The following is a 23152-nucleotide window of genomic DNA, read 5'->3' on the forward strand; positions in this document are numbered from 1 at the left end:
GATTAATCTAGCGATGAATCCATTTGATTAATCAAGTAATCGGGCAAACCTTTAATGCCTTTTGCAATTATTTTAGATGTGAACAAAGAAGTGTTGCTTGTAATAACCGTTATGTTGACTTGCACATCCATTGGCGCCAAGATTGTACTTTCAAAAGCACTCAAACTAATACGGACAGCTTTAAGTGGGCATTATTTTCACCACATATACAGTACAACTAATACTGGCTATCCAATATGCAAATGAAAAATTGTTCTGCTCATTAACAATCATCACAGGAGTCTCAAATGTAGCCATGGTAGACGAGTTATGTGATATTTACTGTTGCCACCAGAGCGCAGTGTATACTCTCAAAACAAAATACAACACTTTCAAAGCAAACCATTAGGCACTCTTAATAAACAAATTTAATTCAAAACATTTTACAACCATAATACTCAATTTAATTAATTGTTACAGCACTTTATACATAAAAGACATACAACATACCTGAAATAGAATTCCTCTTAAACCTGGGATGTTGCAATACAAATAACTCCTTAGTAAAAGTAAATGTTCGATCTAAATAACTGCTATGCCTAAAATATCCCCATTAGATTATAACCATAATCAATGGGGCACTTAGACCATGAGCTAAATTATTTAAATGTAACACTTCAACAAACGTCATTGATATCAATTACTATTTTCTTATTAACCAAAGGTTTCAGAGCATTTTAGTGTGTTAAAAATAGAGCACAAAAATGGCAAAGAAGTAGTTTTTCACAAAATAACCTTTATAAAATGATCAAAATGAATAAAATACATTTTTTTAAATCTATTTACTCTACCAAGGTTGTGATGTCACCTAATTTTTGTTCCCCCAAAGCATAATGAGAATAGGAAAAGTTATTTTGAATAATAAAATAAATACTGCTTTACCACAACATCAATAATTCAGACTTTACCCAAAATTTGTTGATGCACTTTGAGCGTTAAAGCCTTATGATGCCTCTAAAATGTCTCACCTTATCTTTTTGAGGCAGTTTGTCGAATTCCTATTTGCAGCATCTCTCAGGCGCCATCAGGTTGAAAAGAGATCGAGCGTTGGTACACAGCCAGTTTCAGATTTCTTCAGAAACCCCAATTGAATTTCAGTTTGGGCTCTGCTTTTGCCACCGAAGGAAATTAATATAGCTGTCCTGATGCCACTCCATTGTTGTCTTAGCTGCATGATTGGGGGTTTTCTTGGAGGGTCAATGTTCATAATGCTCTTTGGAACCTACAAAGCATCCTTTTTCTCTTTTTTTAAATAGTTGTGAAACATTTTTGGGGTGTTATCCAGTCTTTTATTAAGATTTTAATCTGTTGACATTTAGGTGTGACGCAGAAAATAAGAGATGAGTAAACACTTTTTTGTATCACCGTTTTTGAGGTTTGGATTGATATCACCTCCAATAATTATTCCACTAATAAATCTGTTCTTTATTAAGTGTATTAGAAGTGCAAGTCTTGGTCTTTTGCTGTAATGCACCATTGTTTTTATTTCTTCCACCTTTGTACCTTCACATACTTAATGAAAGTCATATAACATGGTTGTAATTGCTGGTGTGGTGAATGAGGCACTAACATAAGCAGAAGGTATTTGACTTGTTACCAAGAAAATGTACACTCACGGTCATAAATATTAAGATATTTCACCATTTAGTTAATGAGGGTCTCGCAACTTTTGACAAAGGTTTTATGACCCTCAGTGTGACTAGTGTTAATTTGTGTGTGTAGTATAGTGCCAGGCCTATAAATATTGGGACCTTGACACGATTACCACCTTTTTGGCTCAAAACACCTCCGACATGAATTTCAAGTGAAACAACAAATATATTTTTTTAACTGCTGACTTTAGCTGTAATATGACAGTATATACATCCAAATCGTGTGAATGGTGATGTGAAAAAGTTTGCTCTGTTTGTTGTTTTGGCCCTTTGAAAAGTGTCAGGCTTGTATACAAACAAACTTGTGAATACTAAATGTTCAGATAATTTGGATGTAAATACACTTGGGGCTTTCCTGTTTTTTATGGGGGAGCCATATGGATGTGTTGGATCCAAAATTTTAAATGCAAACTCCACGTCTCCGGAAAGAATATGTATTATTTGGTAGCAAATTCACACTGATTTTGTGGTAGTTTTCAGATTAGCTCACTGCTGCAATGCCTGTTTTTGTTCCTTGTATTGGAAGACGAAGTAGAACAGCTATATTCCCATGTGCCACTGATTAGCTCTCTGGCAAAACAAGGTCTAGATTAGTGTTTCCCAACCTTATCTGAACCAAGGCACATACCTTTGAAAATTCTCATGGTACAAGACAAAATAAAAATGGCACCAAATGAAGATTTTTCTCACATTTAACTATTCATGAGCTGAACTCAAAGCTAAAGGTATGACGTTAAATTGATCTTATTTGATCCAGTGAAAGAAAATGAACTATTTTGTCGACTATTATACATTAAGAGTATAGATAATTCAACAAATATGCATATTCTGCAGGTAAGCATATGTAGTACAGCACTGAGGACCCGTAAAAATGTTCCACTACTAATGTTAGCCTTGTGGGAATACTTTTAAGACACACACACACAACACTTTTAGTTGAGGAATTAAAAGTCAAAATAGGCGATTATTTGTCTGTCAACTGGTTACATAAGCCAACTAAGCAGCCAACTCGGCTCAACTTCATTTCTACCATTTTAAACAATAACAGTACCTGTGACCAAGTGTAGTATGTCATCGGGCAAAAATGTAAGAATTGTTACTCTTTCTCGGCCTGAAAAAAAGAGCATTGGTCCAACCCTATTTGTTCTTAGTATATTTGCAATGCTTTATTTCATGAATTAATTCTTATTGCATGCTGCTTGGGATTCATTGTTCATGATGCACAGATACTCTGTTCAATTTTATTTTGTAGCCGATTCTTATTACAAAAAAAATGTAAGAAAAGCAGAGATGGACAGTATTTTAAGTCACATAACACATGGCCTTCTTGACAACAGTATTTTATTGATTCATGATCATAGACATAAAGATACAAAGCAACAAATGAATGTCAGAGAGATACTGGCCTATATCTTGGACTTGATCTAGTTTATGTGATCTTAAGAGGCATCAGTTCATGCATGTCATTCCAAATGTGCACAAGGGGAGTTTTTAAATGTAAAATAAATGTAACTTCATCCAGGAGAATCCTCTTGCATGGAAAAAACTCATCTCTGGACGTGTTTTAAAACCCCACATTACAAGATATGCCAACTGGAGGTTGCCTTCAAAACGGAATAACATAAAATAATATAAAAAATAATATATAAAGCGTTTGCTATCACTGTCAAGGTAAAACTGTTTAACGTTATTGATAATATAATGACATGAAATAATTTGTAAGATAGTTTAGCAATGCATCTAACTATAACAGTCTTTTGTTATCTTTTGGCTATAACAGAGATTGGAGGTAGTATGTAACAGTTTTTGTATTTTAGCGTTACATGGTTTGAGTTGCAAACTTAGGGCTAATCAAATATTTGTTCCTCTAATGTGCAAAGAAGCGGTGCTTGTTTATTGACTATATGCTATTTTCAGTTGCATGGCATGTTTTTAAACCTTGACACCAATAATTAAATTGAACTTTGGAGGTCTGAAACATTTGTTTTCATTGAATACATGCAAAGGAAAATAAAATTCTTGTCTAATCATTCAAGTAATGAAAATAATTGGGATTTATCTAAACATTGGTTTGGATTATGCATGCATGCTGGGTTGCATTATGGTTGTACTGGTCGGCAGCCAATCACAAGGCACATATTGACAAACAAGTCTTGACATTTTAGGAGAAATGATAGCCTCAAATGAACTTAACATGAATGTTTTTGGAATGTGGCAGGAGAACAAAGACGACGCTCGAAAACAAGCACGAATTGGAGAACATATAGATGCAAAGGACTGAATCAAGTGTGTGCTTGCATAAGGATTAATCTTGAACATTTCAGCCATCACAAATGTAATGATAAAAACACATTTTTAGAAAAGGCAATTTTTAGAGGAATTGCATGGGAACACTTAAATGCTGGTCAATAAACTGTGGGGGATTTTGGGGTGTTTAAGGGTCACCTATTTATTTTGAATCACTTCCTCTTGATTTTAGGGTGATTATGGGTCACTTCGTGTTGATGAATTTTTGAGTAAAAATAATGATTGTCTAAGGCACATGTGTCAAAGTGGCGGCCCGGGGGCCAAATCTGGCCCGCCGCATCATTTTGTGTGGCCCGGGAAAGTAAATCATGAGTGCCGACTTTCTGTTTTAGGATCAAATTAAAATGAAGAGTATAGATGTATATTAAATTTCCTCATTTTCCCCCTTTTAAATCAATAATTGTAATTTTTTAATCAATTTTTCTGTGTTTTTAGTTCAAAAATCATTTTGTAAATCTAAAAATATATTTTAAAAAGCTAAAATAAACATTGTTTTAGATCTATAAAAAACTGAATATTCAGGGCTTTTAATCCAGTTCTTTTAATCCATTTATATATAAAAATCTAAATTTATCTAGTTGACGTTAAAGCGGCCTGCATAACTGCGAGTCTGACACCCTTGCTCTAAGGCGATGTTTTTTATGACCCCGAGAAGCTAAAGATGACAATGACATTGGAATGGTTGAAATCAGTCAAAAATATATTTGGATGGCAGAAAAACAAATGTTTCTTGGTTACTAGTGAAATGCATCAGGAAAGTCAACTTCTTGATTGGATGAATAGAATAAGTTATCGAATGTTTTTCCTGCAAGAAAGAAAATCCAATACAATCCCGAGGCAACTTTGTTATGGGGGGGAGGGGCTAGGAAGTGGAGGAAAGTGGGAGTGTATCATGACTAGGACCGCCTCCATTTTAATGCACAATGAAGCCTGGTTTGCTTGCTCTGGGTCCCTCACCCTCCCCTTTTTGATGCCACGTGGTATGTTCCAGCCCAGTATTTAAATGCAGTAGCTTCAAGACAGTCCTGTTTGTGATCAACTAACCGGTATGATCCGGGAAGCAGCTGAGGGACTCACAGAAGCAAGAGAGAGAAAGAGAGAGAGCGTGAGAGAGCGAGAGGACTGAAAGGAGGGGAATGCCCAGTCCAACTCCACACTGAGAGCATCACAAGAGAAGCCGAAAGGAAAAGGAGGGCACATTTTGCAATCCCAGTGCTATACAGCAACACACGATCTGGCAAAGAGAATATCCCGTCTCTCCTCTTCTGACGCTCTCTATCCGCTGTCATTCTCTGTTGTGCATCGGGCCGGCGGGGGAGGGTACATCGACCGTCCCAGGCCTAGTTAAATGTCCCGGCATCCTGCAGGAGCTCAGACCAGGCCACTGCGACAGTAACTGTGAGAGCAGGACAAGACAGAGCAGAGGAGGTACCGTAACTTACACTCACTCGATCATGACCACTGCTTGGTTGACTGTTCTACAAGTTTACACATCTTCTTTATGGTGGACACTGAAGGTTCTTATGACTCAAGAAATGTTACACAAGCCCCAGATCAGGTGTTAGGAAACTCTTCTCGGTGTATAATATGCTGACAATCTGTTTTCCGTACGGAGAAGGACAGGGAAGAGGCGGCTGCGTCATGCATTTGCTCAACCGCTCTGTTGCTATGATGCTGATCGAAGCAAAGCTTGATGGGGCTTCAGTTTATTGCAGTGGGTGGACATTAAGGGCATCTGCTATGGTGCTGTAGTTTCTTTCCCCTCAGTACCTTTACCACTTCAGAGTGTGGTGAACACACATGCCAGTCAGCTCTCTATGACACCAATGTTGGCATCATTTTTTTTTTGAGGGGCAGTGTTTTTGTCTGAGCAGCTTGTCATGTGATTTGCATTTGGTAGTCTGATAAAATCAGACAGACTGTGGTCTACTGTTTCCTCGCGCTGGCTGTGGCAATACCAAACTCCTGACTGTGAACAAAATTGCTACTAACAAATACATTTTGGAAACATTTCAGGCAAACGCCCATCTATTTGTTCGCCTGTAGGATCAAGGTTCAGGACGAAGAGCCAAAGTGGAGGTTTATTCTCATCTTTGGTTGCTAAGAAGCATCCATTACTACCATTGGCCTCTTGCCAGAAAAGAGAAATCTCTCAAGGGGAAAAATGACAATCATAGTGTATATGTTCCCCTTTTTTATCTAGTTGAAATTTAACAGTCTATACCATATTCAAAAAAGCGAATTGAACTTGTTCTTTTGTCTTTACAGCCTTATCCATTTTGCAGGGAAGCACATGTACAGCCTTTTAGCTTGCTTTATATAAAGAAAAACAAGTCCCGCTTCACATTTTTACTTGAACTTTCAAATCTAGAATTTGTTTCTTCCTTATCCTGACGTGCATTTGACAAAATAATAACTTGGCAAAGGCAATAATATGTTTTGCTGTGCACATTTTAACGTATTATTGCAAAACAGGGTGTGACAATATGATCTAGTATGTGCCAAGGTGCACTGTGGCGCATGTGTATAAAAGAATATTTCCCACATGCTTTTTATTTTTATGCCACTCTAATTAACATCATTAAAAGCATTGGGCTGGTTTTGTTTTATGGGACAATGCAAATTAATGTAAAAAAAAGGTCAGATCATAGCCATTGGCTGCTTTCTATCTATAGTTCCTTGACATGTTGGTGCAATATTAAAAGCTACATTTTCTACTTTAAGCAAAGTGACACATTCACTGTTGTACGTCTCAACACAGGTCTTGCGTAAAATGTTGCGCCATTGATAATCATTGATTGAATCAGTCGCAATAAACTAATTACTTGCTGAAAAAAAAGATAACTGAGACTGGAGTGGAAGCACTGCTCTTCTCTATAGTGGCCTTTACCCTTTGTAAATAATGATTTTCCCATCATAGCAAATGGCCTAACCGCCAGATTTTTTGATAAGAAGTATGTTTGTCATCTTGAGTAAGAGTGTACTTTATGTGCCAACAATTTGGAGCATGCTTAATTTATACACTACCAAGTTGAACAGTTTCTCATACAATAGCATTAGACCTTTGAATGGTAGTGTTTTGCATTGATATTGTAGACACTGTAAAATGTGGTTTGACAACAGTCATTAAATACTTTTCTGGTTTATGACAAAACAAAATAGCTGCTAGAATTTGGTTGAGCATTAGATGGGTTAAGATGGGCCAGAACAGCAGAGCGGATAATTTTGTTCGAAAATACAACCTTTTAAAGAATCAACAACATTTTTGAGGCGAGAACCTTCCTCGAACTGTAACAGCCTGTTCATATGAACACCCCAAATAAAAAAAATGTCTGTCAGGACCTCGCCAAGAGGAGGAACCAAAAACAATGAGATCACTCTGTTGTTTACAAACCATGCAGCTTGTTTTTCGATGGAAAATTCAACCAGTCCTGCATTATGACTACCCAAATAAGTTTTTTTTTTTTAGTTAGTGTGCCTGTTGCTGAGATGGATGTGTCCCACTGGTACAGTAACATGATGTGACAAAGATAAATAGTGTTGCGGTTGCTGGATTAAGAGTCATCTGTGGTTGGGGATTACTGGATGCTAAACTGAGGAGGACTATCTGTGTGTTGACATGTTTTACGATGTCACTGTCCTCTACTCATCTTTTTAGACATTAGCTATACACAGTAACACAGTAGTTATCTGAGGATGAACTTTCCTTGAAACATTTGTTTCTCTTGAATTGCAAAGACCAAAATTGGAAGGCATTTACTAGTATCCTTTTGTTGTGTTGACATTAGTAGACTAGAGTGCACTCCGTCATCTGTTTTCAGCAGTTCTCGGTAATGGAAAACTCCTCTGTGTCAGCTTCAGCCTCACTTTTCTTTTATAAGTGCGGACTACTGTCTAATAAGTGCGGACTACTGTCTAATAAGTGCCGTTTAGGTCACTTTATATGGATTTCCAGGCTGTATTGGAGTGGCCCTTGGTGTCTCATTGTAGGGCGCTTTTGAAATTCTGTTAAAAGGGAAATATAATTGCGTATTTGATCATGAACATTGTTCATACGTCGATTACTGTAGGCAGTTTTAGGGCAAAAAATAAATAAAAATACAGCTCACTCTACACAAGCAAGTAAAAGAAAATGTTTTTTGTAGTTCAAAGATGCAAGTGAGATGGCCTGCGACTGAGTGGTGAGCGCGTCGGCCTCACAGTTCTGGGTTCCTGGGTTCAAATCCAGGTTGGCTGGTTGAACACTCTAAATCGCATGTGTCAAAGTGGTGGCCCGGGGGCCAAATCTGGCCCGCCGCATCATTTTGTGTGGCCCGGGAAAGTAAATCATGAGTTTTAGGATCAAATTAAAATGAAGAGTATAGATGTATATAAAATTTCCTGAGTTTCCCCCTTTTAAATCAATAATTGTAATTTTTTAATCAATTTTTTCTGTGTTTTTAGTTCAAAAATCATTTAGTAAAATCTAAAAATATATTTTAAAAAGCTAAAATAAATATTGTTTTAGATCTAGAAAAAACTGAATATTTAGGGCTTTTAATCCAGTTCTTTTAATCCATTTATTAAAAAAATCTAAATATTATACCTAAAATGGTCTGGCCCACGTGAAATCAAGTTGACGTTAAAGCGGCCCGCGAACCAACCCGAGTCTGACACCCTTGCTCTAAATTGCCCCTAGGTATGAGTGTGAGCGTGAATGGTTGTCTGTTTCAGCTGTTTTAACTCCAGACTGACACGATTTAACTGATTAAAGTCGTTGTGAAGGATTTGGCAGTGACTGTAACACACCATGTGCTGTTACACCCCATTAGTCCACTCAGTTTTATTTATGCTCACTGACCAAAACATTAGTTATTCAAGCTGCATGTCCTCAGCTGATCTAACCCTATCCATCAAAATTCCTGCTTTTGCAAAGATTATAATCCTCAAGTCTTTGTATAATAATATCACAAATATAACATTACCAAAGAAGGTATGGCTATTTAAAAGCAGTCTTCTTAATCAAATTTGCTTGAATTTCTTCAGATCTTTTTGGTGTGTCTGGGTCCAAACCCCTCAAGCCTCAGCGTTCCCTCCCAGGAACACCTGTCTCTTTGAAACAGTTGCCGGTTGACCTACGAACCTCCATGGAAGAGAAATACAAAGAGATTGCAGAGGTGAGAATCCAACTCTGTTATATCAAGGTACATTAAATTGAAATGCATTTCATGTCTATCAACCTTGGGTGGCATTGAATGAGTTAACATTGCTTTGTTTATACTTCTTTAAAAAAGTGTTTTATATGGTCTATTTTTAAATGATGCGAATAAAGTCTGAAAATTACAGGAATACAATTGTAAGTCAATTATAATAATTAAAATTGGCATGAAAATAAACATTTCATTTCCTGAGGATCATGTTACAATATTTTTTTAAGTTATCCTCTGATTAACATGAGACTGCAGCTAAAACTAGTTTAGAACATCATAATAAAAAGAGGAGTTATTTTAGTCTGTTATTCAGGGAAAAAAATAATTAAGAAATTACGGATCTAAATTAGGACCATGTTTTTTTGGAGGGCATCCTGATATTATAAATTTATATTAATCCAGTTTAGTGAAAAGTAATTGAAAAGAATAAAGTTGTTTTCAATAAAATAGATTAGTGAACGTAGATTGTATTATCAAGTATGGCATTTTTATGCATGTGTAATGTCACAATATTTTTGTCGACAACAATCTTTAATTGTGTTCACATGTTATTATGTGAATCAAGTTTTAAAAAAAGGGAACATTTAAAAAAAAGAAAATCTAAGCCTTCAAGAATTAAAAAAAAAAATCTTAAAATTGCAGTTATGGCAATAACATCAAAATATTACAATAGAAAAAGATTTACAAAATTATCCAATGACAATTTCAAAGGATACATGTGTAGCCTTCACAAACAAGTTATATGCTCATGTTGAATTGTTCCCATTTTGAGAGGAAATGTATTAAATCGCTTCACATCATCTTCATCATATTGTGAAATTCTGCATCTAGATCAGGGGTCTCGAACTCAATTTACCTGGGGGCCGCTAGAGGCCGAGTCTGGGTGAGACTGGGCCGCATCCGGATTTCCACAAGAAAAGCACTGATAAAACATTCCAACGTTATCAAATATCTTTATTTTTTAACAAAAAATAATGAATTAAATAAATTAACTTAAAGATGAATAAAAAATAAATCAATCAGTAATACAAAACCAAATAATACTAATGAGCATACAGTAGATATACACTGGCTGGCTAAGTAGAGAAAATGAATTATTTTTATTCCGTTTCAAATGTCTGTATTAACAGCTCTTTAACCTTTAACTTTCTGAACTTGAATGGAACATTGAACATGAAATATTCTGAACACGGCTTCTCTTGCCTACTCTTTGCTGCTAGAGACCTGGCAGCGCTTCTTCTCACAGTCACATTTGGCTTGAGGGAGGAAGCAGTGGAGACCCTCAGTAGAGCTTGAAGATGCTCATCAGTAAGTCTGGACCTGTACTTGGACTTATTGAAGTTCAAGGTGGAGAAGAGCTTCTCACACAAGTATGTGCTCCCAAAAAGGCACATGGTCCGCTTGAACCTTCGGGAAAGTTTAGGGAAGCTGGGGGTCAACTCTCTCAAAAATTGCCCAAGCTTGTCTGCTTCTCCACTCACCTCCCTGAACTTGGCTTTGAGTGCAGAGTTGCACTGCAGGTCAATGAGCTCCATTTGAAGCTCAGGAGGGGCATCTTGCACATCAAAGGAGAAGGGGTCCGCAAAAATTTGAAATGTGGCTTTGTGTGTCTTGAAGTCTGCAAATCTGTGATCAAATTCCTCCTGTAGCTTCGAAATGGCCTCAACATACTTCTCACCACTGAATGGTGTGCCTGCATCCACGAGAGCCTTGCATGCTGGGAAATGGCAAAGGTTTGTCTGAGAGAGCTGGGCTTTCCATAACACAAGTTTAGTGCAGAATGCTCTCACGTTGTCATAGGCAGCACTGACAAGTTGCCCCTGGCCTTGTAGCTTCTTGTTCAGTACATTAAGCTCATGTGTGATATCAACAAGAAAAGCCAAGTCCATGAGCCATTTGGGATCACTTAGCACAGGATCAATCAACTCACAAACGGCGTAGCTAGCTTTGACTGCTGCATTACTGTCTTTGGTAGCCTTCTTGAAGAGATCCTGTTGCCTCAGAAGACGTGTTTTAAGACTGGCAACCTGGTTGGCTCTCTCATCTCCCTGGTATTTTTCATACTCCTCAGCATGTCTCATAGTACAATTACGTTTCAAATTGTATTCCTTGTGCACCGCAACTTTTTCAGTGTAAATGAGACACGTCGGGGTGCCCCTGTGTTCAACAAAGAAATATTGCACTCCCCACTTTTCTTGAAACTGTCTGTGCTCATCACCGACCTTTCTCTTCACGGCAGGCTTTGAAAGAGACATCTCTGGGGCTCTGTAATATGTTTTTCCACTTGGAATGAGTCTCGGGTTGATCTTTCACATTCAGTCGTGCGGGTTTGTGGCGCATGTGCACTTTCGCTCTCCGTTTCAATCGCGGAGATGGCTACAGACACTGACACAGGCTGGATCACGGATCATAGCGCCTCATTCAGTTCTATGCTGAGAGCAGCGGAGGAGTGTGCGCGCCGAGCGGAGTGATCGGCCTCACGGCTTCTCCTCCGCCCAGCTGATTGGAGGAATGAATGAGTGAGTGAGCGAGGCACTGGACAGCCCGGCCGATGTCCCGCCCCCCAGAGCCGTATACCTCACCGTGATTGGTTCATTCAGCTCCGAACCAAAGTTCCCTCTAATTTTTTGTTGGTCTGAGCAGAAAGACAACCTCCCTGAGCGCACTGAGTACCAGTGTGAGCGACATCATCGGTACTCGGATGATTCGCCTAAAGACGTTTCGCCGACGGACGTTTGACAGACGGGCAGGTCGCCGAATGGACGTTCCACCGAACGTTCATTCGGCCGAACGGAGGTTTCGCCGAAACGGGATTCGAACGCTCGCCCCGCCGGATCGTGTGTGTACAAGTTTTTCAACCTCGGCCCGCAGGCCATATACGGCCCGTTAGGATTTTTAATCCGGCCCGCCGCCGGTGTTGTCCAAATTATAGTAAAAATCAATGTTCGTCTACCTTCAATGGCAGTCCGGGAATAAGCACTCTTGGGCAGGCAGATGTAGCAGAACCGAGCCGTAAAATGACAGCAATCGGGTCAAATCCATCCTAAAACAGCATTTAATGATTAAATACAAATACTGGATGATATCGCGATGGAGGCAAAAAAACGTCTATAGACGTCCATTCGCCAAACGGCTCAAAATGCTCTCAAATTCGGTCAAATCCAGCTGAAAACAGCGTTTAATGATTAAATACAAATACTAGTATTTGTATTTAATCATTAAACTAACAAATACTAGTACGACCTGTCCGTCTGTCAAACGTCCGTCGGCGAAACGTCTTTAGGCGAATCATCCGGTCACGACATCATTGCTCGCTATCGGCACACCAGTATCACACCTGCTACAAGCAGGTGCATGTCAATGTTCCCTCTAATTTTTAATGTAAAACATGCTGTAAAACAAGAAAAACATGAGTGGGCAGAGCTACTGCCACTGGCTGCCACTTAAACGGCGCCATCATGGGGAAAGGGGTAAAAAAAAAAATAAAAAAAAAAAAAATAAAAAAAAAAAAAATAATAAAAAAAAAAAAAAATTAAAAAAAAAATATCGATCTTTCATATTAAGACGAGGGCCGCAAATTATCGTCCCGCGGGCCGCAGTTGGCCCGCGGGCCGCAAGTTTGAGACCCCTGATCTAGATGATAACTTTAAGATATGCAGTTCTTGACTCTGGGCAATATCAACATGGCCAGTGATAGATAATTTAGCCTTGCCAGAGATATTGTTTATTTTTGCTCCAAAAAGAGAGCATGGTTGTTCCTCATATTGACGACTGTGTTTCTGCTGTTGACGCCAGGAACTGTTCACGCGCAGCATGGCGGAAAGCGAGATGCGCAGCGCCCCCTATGAGTTCCCAGAGAACAGCCCCATCGAGCAGCTGGAGGAGCGCCGGCACCGTCTCGAGAGGCAGATCAGCCAGGACATTAAGTGAGGAACTTAAAGCATGCGTACAAAAGCAGTATATCACATTCTCCAGTATAGCAGACGAGTGTTGGCTCCCACTCGTGCTTGCTTTACTCGCTTGGACGTAAACACAATGAGATGAGTTGCCGCTGTTTGCATTTGCACCGCTAATCTAATGATTTGGGTCATCATGTCTCTGAAAATCACCTTGATTACTTAAATGCTAAAATGCTTTAGGCAGACCGGGTGTTTCTGTTTCTGTGTGGTTACGGGTGTCCTGCGTATAGCATGATTTAGTCAGTGTGCTTAACTTTTAATCTGCTCCTTGTCCCTCGCCGTCCTTTCCTCCACGCTTCCCTGCGTCGCTGCCTCGCACGCCCAAGGCTTGAGCCCGAGATCTTGGTCCGCGCCAAACAGGATTTCCTGAAAATCGACAGTGCTACAGACCTCGAGTGAGTGCGCTCTGCTTCACTTTGTGATTTTGCTCTATCATTGACCCGGCATGATTGTAGGTCACATGAGGGATAATCAGGTAAGATGTGGGTTGTCAAAATTGTAGAGTATTGCACTGGCCACTGTCTGCCTTCTGGAATTAAGTAAAAATACAGAGATTGTTTTAAAATTCATAATAACATTGAATAGTCACCATGAAAACACTGTCTTTACATCACAAGTATTCACCTATTGCAGAGGGTCTTGGAACTTATTAATCATGATAAACTAGGTAGTATTACTGTAAAGCAGTTGAATTTGTTCTGTTCATCGACGGTACACGGTCGATTGGTCGCCGGTCTTTTGGTCGCCGGTCTTTTGGTCGCCGGTCTTTTGGTCGCCGGTCTTTTGGTCGGCGGTCTTTTGGTCGCCCGGAAGGTTATTGACAATTACCATTTAAATCGTTGCTCAAATTCCCTAAATACAAACTGCGAATTACTATTTAGTCATACTTAATGCCCTAGTAATTATTAGGCTAAAGAAAAGCTCCAAATTTCCCAGACTTTTTTTTGTTGGAGAACTTGTTAAGACCCTGACTGACATCCTTTCCTAAGGGGACAACTCATGTACATACAAACTCTTATACACTCACACGTCCGCTCAATGAAACTGCTCAGGGCTATTGTTGGCTTTTATTGATGCGTAGACCGTGTTGTTTTACCTCTTGTTTGGTCGTCGGCCTTTTGGTCGTCGGCCTTTTGGTCGCCGGTCTTTTGGTCGCCCATTGTCACGGTCCGGGCGACCAAAAGACCGCGACCAAAAGATCGTGACCAAAAGACCGTGACCAAAAGACCGGCGACCAAAAGACCGGCGACCAAAAGACCGGCGACCAATCGACCGCACAGGGTGTTGGGGCAAACCACCAGTGAATGACAAGAATAGAAATAAACACAGAAAAGTGAGAAAATGAGGGGTGCTAACATGTTTGACTGCAGATATCGTAGGTTTATTTTTAACTTCGCTGTCAAAATATCTGCAGTTTAAATGTTCCCTCTTCTTTATGGGTAGGACAGAACTCATTCTAGTGAATTAATGAATCAATTGTGATTCTTGTTCATATCTGCATATTTTTTTAAAGTCAGTATTATATAAAAAATCATTTTTGCAACATGAAACACACTTAGTCAAACTTGTCGCACACTTCATCGACGGTGATTGACAACCCAAAATTCCTCTAAAAAGGAACAGTTTTTACATTGACCACACTATTCCTTTGGTATATTACCACTTACAACACTTGAGGAAACACATCAATAACCTTCCTGCAGTTAAATGGCTTCAATGCAATGGTATTGGATAAATAAACCAATTGGTGTCATAAGCCGAAGCACTTCTATGATAGTGTGTCATGGCGGGCTTTCTATTGTGTAGAATCAGTGCGCCGATGCAATAAAGTCAGAGTAGCATAGCGATAAATAACTTTTATGATAGTAAAAGGAGATATACTGGAATACACTTTACTTACAAAGCTCAGTGTTTGGCCACTGGGGGACATTTTGAACGTATAATGCCTTTGACCTCCTATTGCCCTTCACTAGGAACTTGATAGATGGTATTACTCGCTGTAAGGGTACACCCTGTTTATGCGACTCGAAATATTACAATCTGATGAGATAAGGGGGAAAAGGCTTCTGTCAGAGATTAATTGTAATATGCAATGGACTCTCATTAATACATTTGAACTCAGAACTGCCCTTTCTGACTCTATTAAGGTTAATGAAGGAGAAGCATGTCGATGTTGGTGATAATGGCTTTAAGGAACGGGAAATGCCAATGGAGAGAGAGTATCAGCGGGTCTCAATATCTGGAGAAGAAAAATGTGGGGTGAGGAGGGCTTTGCAGCATTACATTTTTTAAAGAAATCGACCAGTATGGTCACGTACAGGTTTTTCCAGCTAACCTTTATGCTCCTAAATATAGTTTTTCACTCTTCAGGTGCCTTTCACTGACCTGGTTGATGCTGCCAAGTGCGTGGTGAAGGCTTTGTTCATTCGGGAGAAGTACATCAATAGATCCTTGCAGTCCTTTTACAAGACCACGGCTCACGCCTTGCAAGACCTCGGCCTGAAGCCGCTGGACATGGGAATCTACGACAGATTTCCCGAGACTCCCGTCGATGCCGGTATCACATGAATACTTTAAGACTCATCAATGAGGTTTCAGTTTTGACACTGGCAGTAAATCTGTGAAGTAATATTTCAGTGAACTCCTCTTTACTAAACTCCAATGCATCTTGAAATATGCGTGTCATTTTAGGAGATCATTTATAATCTAGTCATCTGACCTCATTTCTTTCCGCCAAATCTGTATTCATCACACCGCATGACCGCTTTCTTCTAACAAAGAATAGTCTTTCCCCATTAGTTTAAAAAATGTTTTCTTTTCTATTTCTTTTATACATCTTGCAAGCCATCCTAATTACTTACTGTTCTATTCTGTTTCATTTTAAAAGGGTTGTTAAAAATCTTATAGTTGCATCTAATGCAAAAGGAAATATAGATCTACATCCAATGTTCCCTCTAATTTTTTGTTTGTCTGGGCAGAAAGACAACCTCCCTGAGCACACTGAGTACCGGTGTGAGCAACATCATCATTGCTCGCTATGGGCACACACCAGTATTACACCTGCCATAAGCAGGTGTATGTCTACTACACATAAATGATTTAGTAATTATAAAATGTAATGATTAATATCTATGAATGGGCGGCCCGGCAGATGAGTGGTTTGCGCGTTGGCCTCACAGCTAAAAAAAAAAGGGATTTTATTTTGTGCGCTCCATATGATTTGCTGTGCGCAGAGAAGATGAGAGTAGTGCACAATTGCGCACGCGTGCAGCTTAGAGGGAACATTGCCTACATCCCTATTTTTGTGTTGCACTGATACTAGTATCGGTACCGATACTGCACTAAAATGACATTACTGCTATTTGGGAGCGCTAAGAAATAATGTGCTAATGGAGTGCAATGCATCTAACCTATAGCCGGAAACTTCCCAGGATGATCAACAATCCTCTGTAGCTGACTGAGCAACTCAACCATAATATTTTTTTCTTTCTTACAGATGCTCCTGTCCACCCTCCCGTTTCTCAGACACACCCTTACGACAATCTGGACCCCAAAAATCTGCCTTCAGATATGGGATATGGTTGCAAAATGATAGATGGTATAATGCATGTCTACACTAAAAAGAACACCATGGAAAAGTATGTTTTCTTTAATATGGGAAGTGCACTTGCAATAGTGGGTTTGAAATGTAATGAACATCTTTACTTTCAGAGGGACACTATTAGATCTTCCGTATCCTGACTTGAAGGAATATATCGGGGACATGAATGTAATGATGGCTCTCATCATAAACGGCCCAGTGTAAGTATTAGTTGTTATTTTTTCAATTCAGTATAGTGTTAGAATTCAGGGTTTATATGTGTTTGTTTGCCTTTTTTATTAGATTGTACTGTGTAATTTCATTCTAACAAGGGAGTTCTAAATTCTTTACATGACATGTGTCAAAGTGGCGGCCTGAGGGCCAAATCTGGCCCGCCGCATCATTTTGTGTGGCCCGGGAAAGTAAATCATGAGTGCCGAATTTCTGTTTTAGGATCAAATTAAAATGAAGAGTATAGATGTATATTAAGTTTCCTGATTTCCCCCCTTTTAAATCAATAATTGTAATTTTTTAATCAATTTTTTCTGTGTTTTTAGTTCAAAAATCATTTTGTAAAATCTAAAAATATATTAAAAAAAGCTAAAATAAACATTGTTTTAGATCTATAAAAACTGAATATTCAGGGCTTTTAATGCAGTTATTTTAACCCATTTATAAAAAATAAAAAATCTAAATATTATATCTAAAATGGTCCGGCCCACGTGAAATCAAGTTGATGTTAAAGCGGCCCGCGAACCAACCCGAGTCTGACACCCTTGCTTTACATTATAACGAATGAATGTTCAAATCTTCCATAAAAAGTTTGTGACAAGTGTAATATTTAAATATTTCAAGAATAGTATATCCATTCATAATATAAATACAATATAATATCTGACAGTACCTGCATAATTATTATTTGGTACTTTTCGTGTTTATTCATTTTTATATTTTTGCAACTGAACTCATTGCCTCATAATATTGATATTTTATTCTCTATGTTGGTAATGTGAAATTTTGGTATTGACATTTCATGATCAGAAACAGTGTAAAATAAAATTTACATTAAGTGACTTAATTATAACATTACATAAATTAAGTATAAACAATTAGTCCATTATCAAAATGGAATAATTACTCAATCAAAATGCATTTCCGTATGAAGTAGCATGCGTTAAATGTCTTTTCTTGCCCAATGAAGTATTAACCGCTTTTGGCGTCTGTTTGAACTTTTTATTTCTCCATTTCAGGAAGTCTTTTTGCTACCGTCGCTTACAATATTTAAGCTCTAAATTTCAAATGCACATCCTCCTTAATGAGATGAAAGAACTGGCTGCCCAGAAGAAAGTTCCTCACAGAGACTTTTACAACATACGCAAGGTAAGATCAGTACTACAATAGCACTACAATCCACAATGCGTAACCAAATGACTCCATACCTGTCAACCTCTGCCGATAACTGCCCTTATAAATGATCATGATTCCCCTTACAAACCGCCAAAAAACCTTACAAACACCGTACGAGTCGTACGGTGTTTGTAAGGTTTTTTGGGGGTTTGTAAGGGGAATCATAATCATTTATAAGGGCAGTTATCGGCAGAGGTTGACAGGTATGTGACTCTTTTGCTAGAATTTATTCCTTGTCAATAATTGAAATAATGCCGTCTGAATGTGACTTCAGGTAGACACACACATACATGCATCGTCCTGCATGAACCAGAAGCACCTATTGCGCTTCATCAAGAGGGCCATGAAGAAATACCCTGAGGAGATTGTTCACATTGAGCACGGCCGGGGTCAAACCCTCAAGGAGGTGTTCGAGACCATGAACCTGACGGCCTTCGACCTGAGCGTCGACACGCTTGACATGCATGCGGTGAAAAATCAAGACGACTGATTCTCAAAATCTCAGTCTAGGAGAATATAATAATTGACTGACTCATTTTGTTGTTGTTTTTTTTCTTTTTCAGGACCGCAACACATTCCATCGCTTTGACAAGTTCAATGCCAAATACAACCCTATTGGAGAGTCCATTCTTAGAGAGATATTCATCAAGACTGACAATAATGTTGAAGGGAAATATTTTGCACACATAGTCAAGGTTTGCAAGAAGTCTCTTACAGCATGATTTTTTTAAAGGTGAAATAATGACCACGTAAAAAAAAACGAAAATGGCTGCACTAATGTAATTTTACATTGAGCAATTCGACGAAAACAATAAACATTGTTTATACGTCTTTAGTGGTGAATGAGTTAACTATATAGTAATCTCCACGATCTTTACCCTTTTCATTAGTATGTTCAATTTTTTTTTTTTTTATCGTGTCAACATCCAATTTAATGTTTATTTGGAATCTCAGCCTTTACCCAATAAGACTTTTTTTTAAGGACTTTCAATGCAAACAGCCACATGAACATTTTGGTATTTTATGCAGGAGGTTATGTACGACCTGGAGGAGAGCAAGTACCAAAATTCTGAGCTGCGGCTGTCCATCTATGGTCGCTCCAGAGATGAATGGGACAAGCTGGCACAGTGGGCTGTCAAACATCGGGTGTATTCAGATAACGTGCGCTGGCTAGTGCAGGTGCCACGCCTTTTGTAAGTCTGACTTTAATGGAAAACCCTTTTCATATATTTTTGCCACTGCATATATATCTATTTTAGTCCTGATCCGTTGCACAAAATGTGGTACATTAGCATTGAAATATTTGGTACACGGTCGATTGGTCGCCGATCTTTTGGTCGCCCAGAAGGCTATTGATAATTACCATTTAAATCGTTGCTCAAATTCCCTAAATACAAACTGCGAATGACTATTTAGTCATACTTAATGCCCTAGTAATTATTAGGCTAAAGAAAAGCTCCAAATTTCCCGGACTTTTATTGTTTTTTGTTGGAGAACTTGTTAAGACCCTGACTGACGTAGCTTCTTAAAGGGACAACGCATGCACATACAAACTCTTATACACTCACACGTTGGCTCAGTGAAACTGCTCATGGCCATTGTTGGCTTTTATTGATGTGTAGACCGTGTTGTTTTACCTTGTTTTGTCGCCGGTCTTTTGGTCGTCGGTCTTTTGGTCGCCAGTCTTTTGGTCGCCGGTCTTTTGGTCACCCGTTGTCGCGGTCGGGGCGACCAAAAGACCGGCGACCAAAAGACCGGCGACCAAAAGACCGGCGACCAATCGACCGCACACGAAATATTTTTTTCTAAAATACTCAAACTATGTCTTGCGCCGTCAGTGGTAGCCAGTGAGTTAATGTTGTTACTGTTGCTGTTACTCGGAGAGTCAAGTGTTCTTTGTATTCTTCTTCTCTCACGCCTCAGTGACGTGTATCACACAAAGAAGCAGCTGGCTAATTTCCAGGAGATGCTAGAGAACATCTTTCTGCCGCTGTTTGAAGTCACCATCGACCCCCAGAGTCATCCCGAGCTGCATCTCTTCCTGGAGCACGTAAGCATCCATTCTAAGCGCTTAGACGCAACTCTTAGCTTGCCAGGCTAATTGCCTTTCCTCCTTCTCCAGGTGGTGGGCTTCGATAGCGTGGATGATGAGTCCAAACCTGAGCACCACATTTTCAATCAAGACAGTCCTTTACCAGCCAACTGGACAGAGGAGGACAACCCGCCCTACTCTTACTACCTCTATTACACCTACGCCAACATGACCGTGCTCAATCACCTCCGCCGGTGACATTTTGCCTCTGTGTTGCAATTTAAACTGACCTCGCGAGACGTTGTGTTGATTTAATTTCTATGAATCCGTCTACCGCAGGAGACGAAACTTTCATACGTTTGTGCTGCGACCTCACTGCGGGGAGGCGGGGCCGATCCATCACCTGGTGTCGGGTTTCATGCTGTCGGAGAACATCTCTCATGGTCTGTTGCTCAGAAAGGTCAGTTGCACAACAGTATGCTAGAATGTCTGGATCGTGTATCGATGACGTCATTGGAACGTGAGAAAGTCGACATTTGCTGTTTTTTTATATCTCAATGTACTTGAGGTGTCAAACCCAAGGACTCTGGAGCCAGATCCGGCCCACTACGTCACTTTCTGTGGCCCAGGAAGTTAATCATTTGCATAGAATAATTTAGCTCAAATAAAAATGTAGTCTGTAGTCCTCAATAAAGGGTCGTAACCTACAGAAATATGTGAATATTTACGTGTTTCAATTGAAAAAAAAAAGAAAAAAAAGATGTGCTGTTTTTTCCTCTTTCAATTTTAAATTAAAATAGATAAAATACATCAAAAGAATATTCAGCTACAGTTGGTGTTTTTAATTTTAAAAAATAGACAAATTACCAACAAGAATTTACTGGTGTTTTTTCTGAAAATGCTGTTTTTTCCTCTTTCAATTTTAAATAAAAATGATAAAATACATTAAAAGAATATTCAGTTAGTTTGTTTTTAATTTTAAAAAAAAAGATAAATTACCAACAAGAGTTTACAGGGTTTTTTTTCTGAAAATGAATGCAATTTGAAATAAGAGTATTTATTGTTGTTTGTTGTTGTATGTTTTTTTTTGATAGGACTATTGTTGGCAAGCTGAGCATATGCAGATGTATTGCAAAACTGTGTGATGGGCTGCAAAGGGAGGAAAAAATGGTTGAACAGCTGTATTAACAAACGTTTTTGACCCCGCAGGCCCCTGTGCTGCAGTATTTGTACTATCTGGCCCAGATTGGCATCGCCATGTCGCCTCTGAGCAACAACAGCCTGTTCCTGAGCTACCACCGTAATCCGTTGCCAGAGTATCTGTCAAGAGGTCTTATGGTATCCCTGTCCACCGACGACCCTCTCCAGTTCCACTTTACCAAGGTCAGCACGAGTACAGTTGGCGCAGGAAATGAGCAGGACTAACTAACGGTGTTTGGCGTCTTTGCGTGTGTGTCCAGGAGCCTCTCATGGAGGAGTACAGCATTGCGACTCAAGTGTGGAAGCTGAGCTCCTGTGACATGTGTGAGCTGGCAAGAAACAGTGTTCTCATGAGTGGCTTTTCACACAAAGTAAACGATTCTCCGCACGCGAAGAAATCGGCGGCTTTCGTACGCCCCAGAAAGTCTTTTTTTTTTTTAAAGTGCTGCTTTCTCCCCAGGTCAAAAGCGACTGGCTGGGTCCCAGCTATTACAAGGAGGGTCCGGAGAGCAACGACATCCGCCGCACCAATCTACCCGACATCCGGGTGGCGTACCGTGGCGAGACGCTCTCCGAAGAGCTGCAGCTCATCACGCACGCCGTGCGGACCGAGGAGCTGGAGTCCATCAGCGAGGAAGACTCCCTGTGCATGGGGCCTCTCCCCGGGTGCCGCTGAAGAGCGCTCGACGTGCCAGCTTGTTGTAAGGAACTCGTCCCACCTGCAATATCCATCCATTGATCCATCCACGCTTTTATCGCGCTCTTAGTATATCTACGTTCTGCGTCAATGTCGGAAACGCTGCACAAGCAAAGGTTTTGTGGCTCAAAGCACAGTGACAATTACGATTCCTTTGGCACTTCTGGCAGAATTCCTCGAAACATTCCACTGCGAGAGAAGAATGCTCATTCCTCATTGACTAGGATTTTTTTTCTTCTTAAAGCTCTATTATTGTTCCTTTGCATGCGTCGATCGCGCTGCCCATAAGCACCACGAGTTCAGTGCCTTGTTTGTAGACAGCGAGCTGGTTGTTCAAACTGAGGCCACCTAGTGACATGCACCCACCTGAAGCAGTTATTTACTTCTTTGCATGCCTGCACGTTGAGTCAACCACTTGTTTGTTTACAAGCTGTAACCTAAAGAGAGGTCTCTCTCTCTGTCTAAAGTTTGGACTCACTTCTCAAAGTTATTTTTGAAGGATAATTACTGTTTTCAAAGGCTCCTGTGGGTCCTGTTTTTTGTTATGACCCAGGGGTGGGCAAACTATTCCACGAAGGGCCGCAGTGGGTGTGGGTTTTCATTCCAACCCATAGAAAGGGCACCTTTTCACCAATCTGATGTCCTACAAGTTCAATCGGTGGATTGCAGTCTGAGGTACTTGGACGTTTCGTCGAAAGACGTTTGGTCGACCGGACGTTTGGTAGAACGGATGTCCGGTCGACCGGACGTTTGGTCGACCGGACGCCTGGTCGACCGGACGTCTGGTCGACCGGACGTTTGGTCGACCGGACTTTTGGTAGAGCAGATGTTTGGTCGCCGGGTTGTTACTGTTGAAACCAGCTCTTAAAATTATAATCATGAGAGAGAGAGTGAGTTTAATATCTAAATATCTAATATCAAAATATCAACAGTAAACTCTCTGTCATAATTTGACAGCGAGCGAACCCGGCGACCAAACCTCCGTTCTACCAAACGTATGTTCTACCAAACGTCCGTTCAACCAAACGTCCGTTCGACCAAACGTCGGGTCGACCAAACGTCCGGTCGACCAAACGTCTTTCGACGAAAC

At 39.8% G+C, this 23152-nt stretch overlaps 1 protein-coding gene across 5 annotated transcripts in view; it reads left to right on the forward strand.

The window, feature by feature from the left end:
• The window catches only part of ampd2a (adenosine monophosphate deaminase 2a), a 28940-nt gene extending 6212 nt beyond the window's left edge, over window positions 1-22728 (forward strand). For 4 of the 5 annotated variants that reach the window (XM_077603522.1, XM_077603524.1, XM_077603523.1 and 1 more), the window contains 17 exons: window positions 9024-9154; window positions 12983-13113; window positions 13473-13541; window positions 15294-15405; window positions 15517-15703; window positions 16643-16784; window positions 16858-16947; window positions 17977-18106; window positions 18408-18602; window positions 18697-18828; window positions 19163-19326; window positions 20057-20183; window positions 20256-20419; window positions 20505-20625; window positions 21375-21548; window positions 21626-21736; window positions 21826-22728. In XM_077603522.1, the coding sequence (XP_077459648.1) occupies window positions 9024-9154; window positions 12983-13113; window positions 13473-13541; window positions 15294-15405; window positions 15517-15703; window positions 16643-16784; window positions 16858-16947; window positions 17977-18106; window positions 18408-18602; window positions 18697-18828; window positions 19163-19326; window positions 20057-20183; window positions 20256-20419; window positions 20505-20625; window positions 21375-21548; window positions 21626-21736; window positions 21826-22041 (2396 nt within the window). In that variant the 3' untranslated portion in view covers window positions 22042-22728. Of the gene's footprint in view, window positions 1-5012; window positions 5427-9023; window positions 9155-12982; window positions 13114-13472; window positions 13542-15293; window positions 15406-15516; window positions 15704-16642; window positions 16785-16857; window positions 16948-17976; window positions 18107-18407; window positions 18603-18696; window positions 18829-19162; window positions 19327-20056; window positions 20184-20255; window positions 20420-20504; window positions 20626-21374; window positions 21549-21625; window positions 21737-21825 lie in introns of those variants that run through there. The other variant, XM_077603525.1, reaches the window with a different exon arrangement.
• Window positions 22729-23152: the final 424 nt, after the last annotated feature.

This window comes from Stigmatopora argus, chromosome 6 (genome assembly GCF_051989625.1).
Source record: "Stigmatopora argus isolate UIUO_Sarg chromosome 6, RoL_Sarg_1.0, whole genome shotgun sequence".
Taxonomy (NCBI): domain Eukaryota; kingdom Metazoa; phylum Chordata; class Actinopteri; order Syngnathiformes; family Syngnathidae; genus Stigmatopora; species Stigmatopora argus.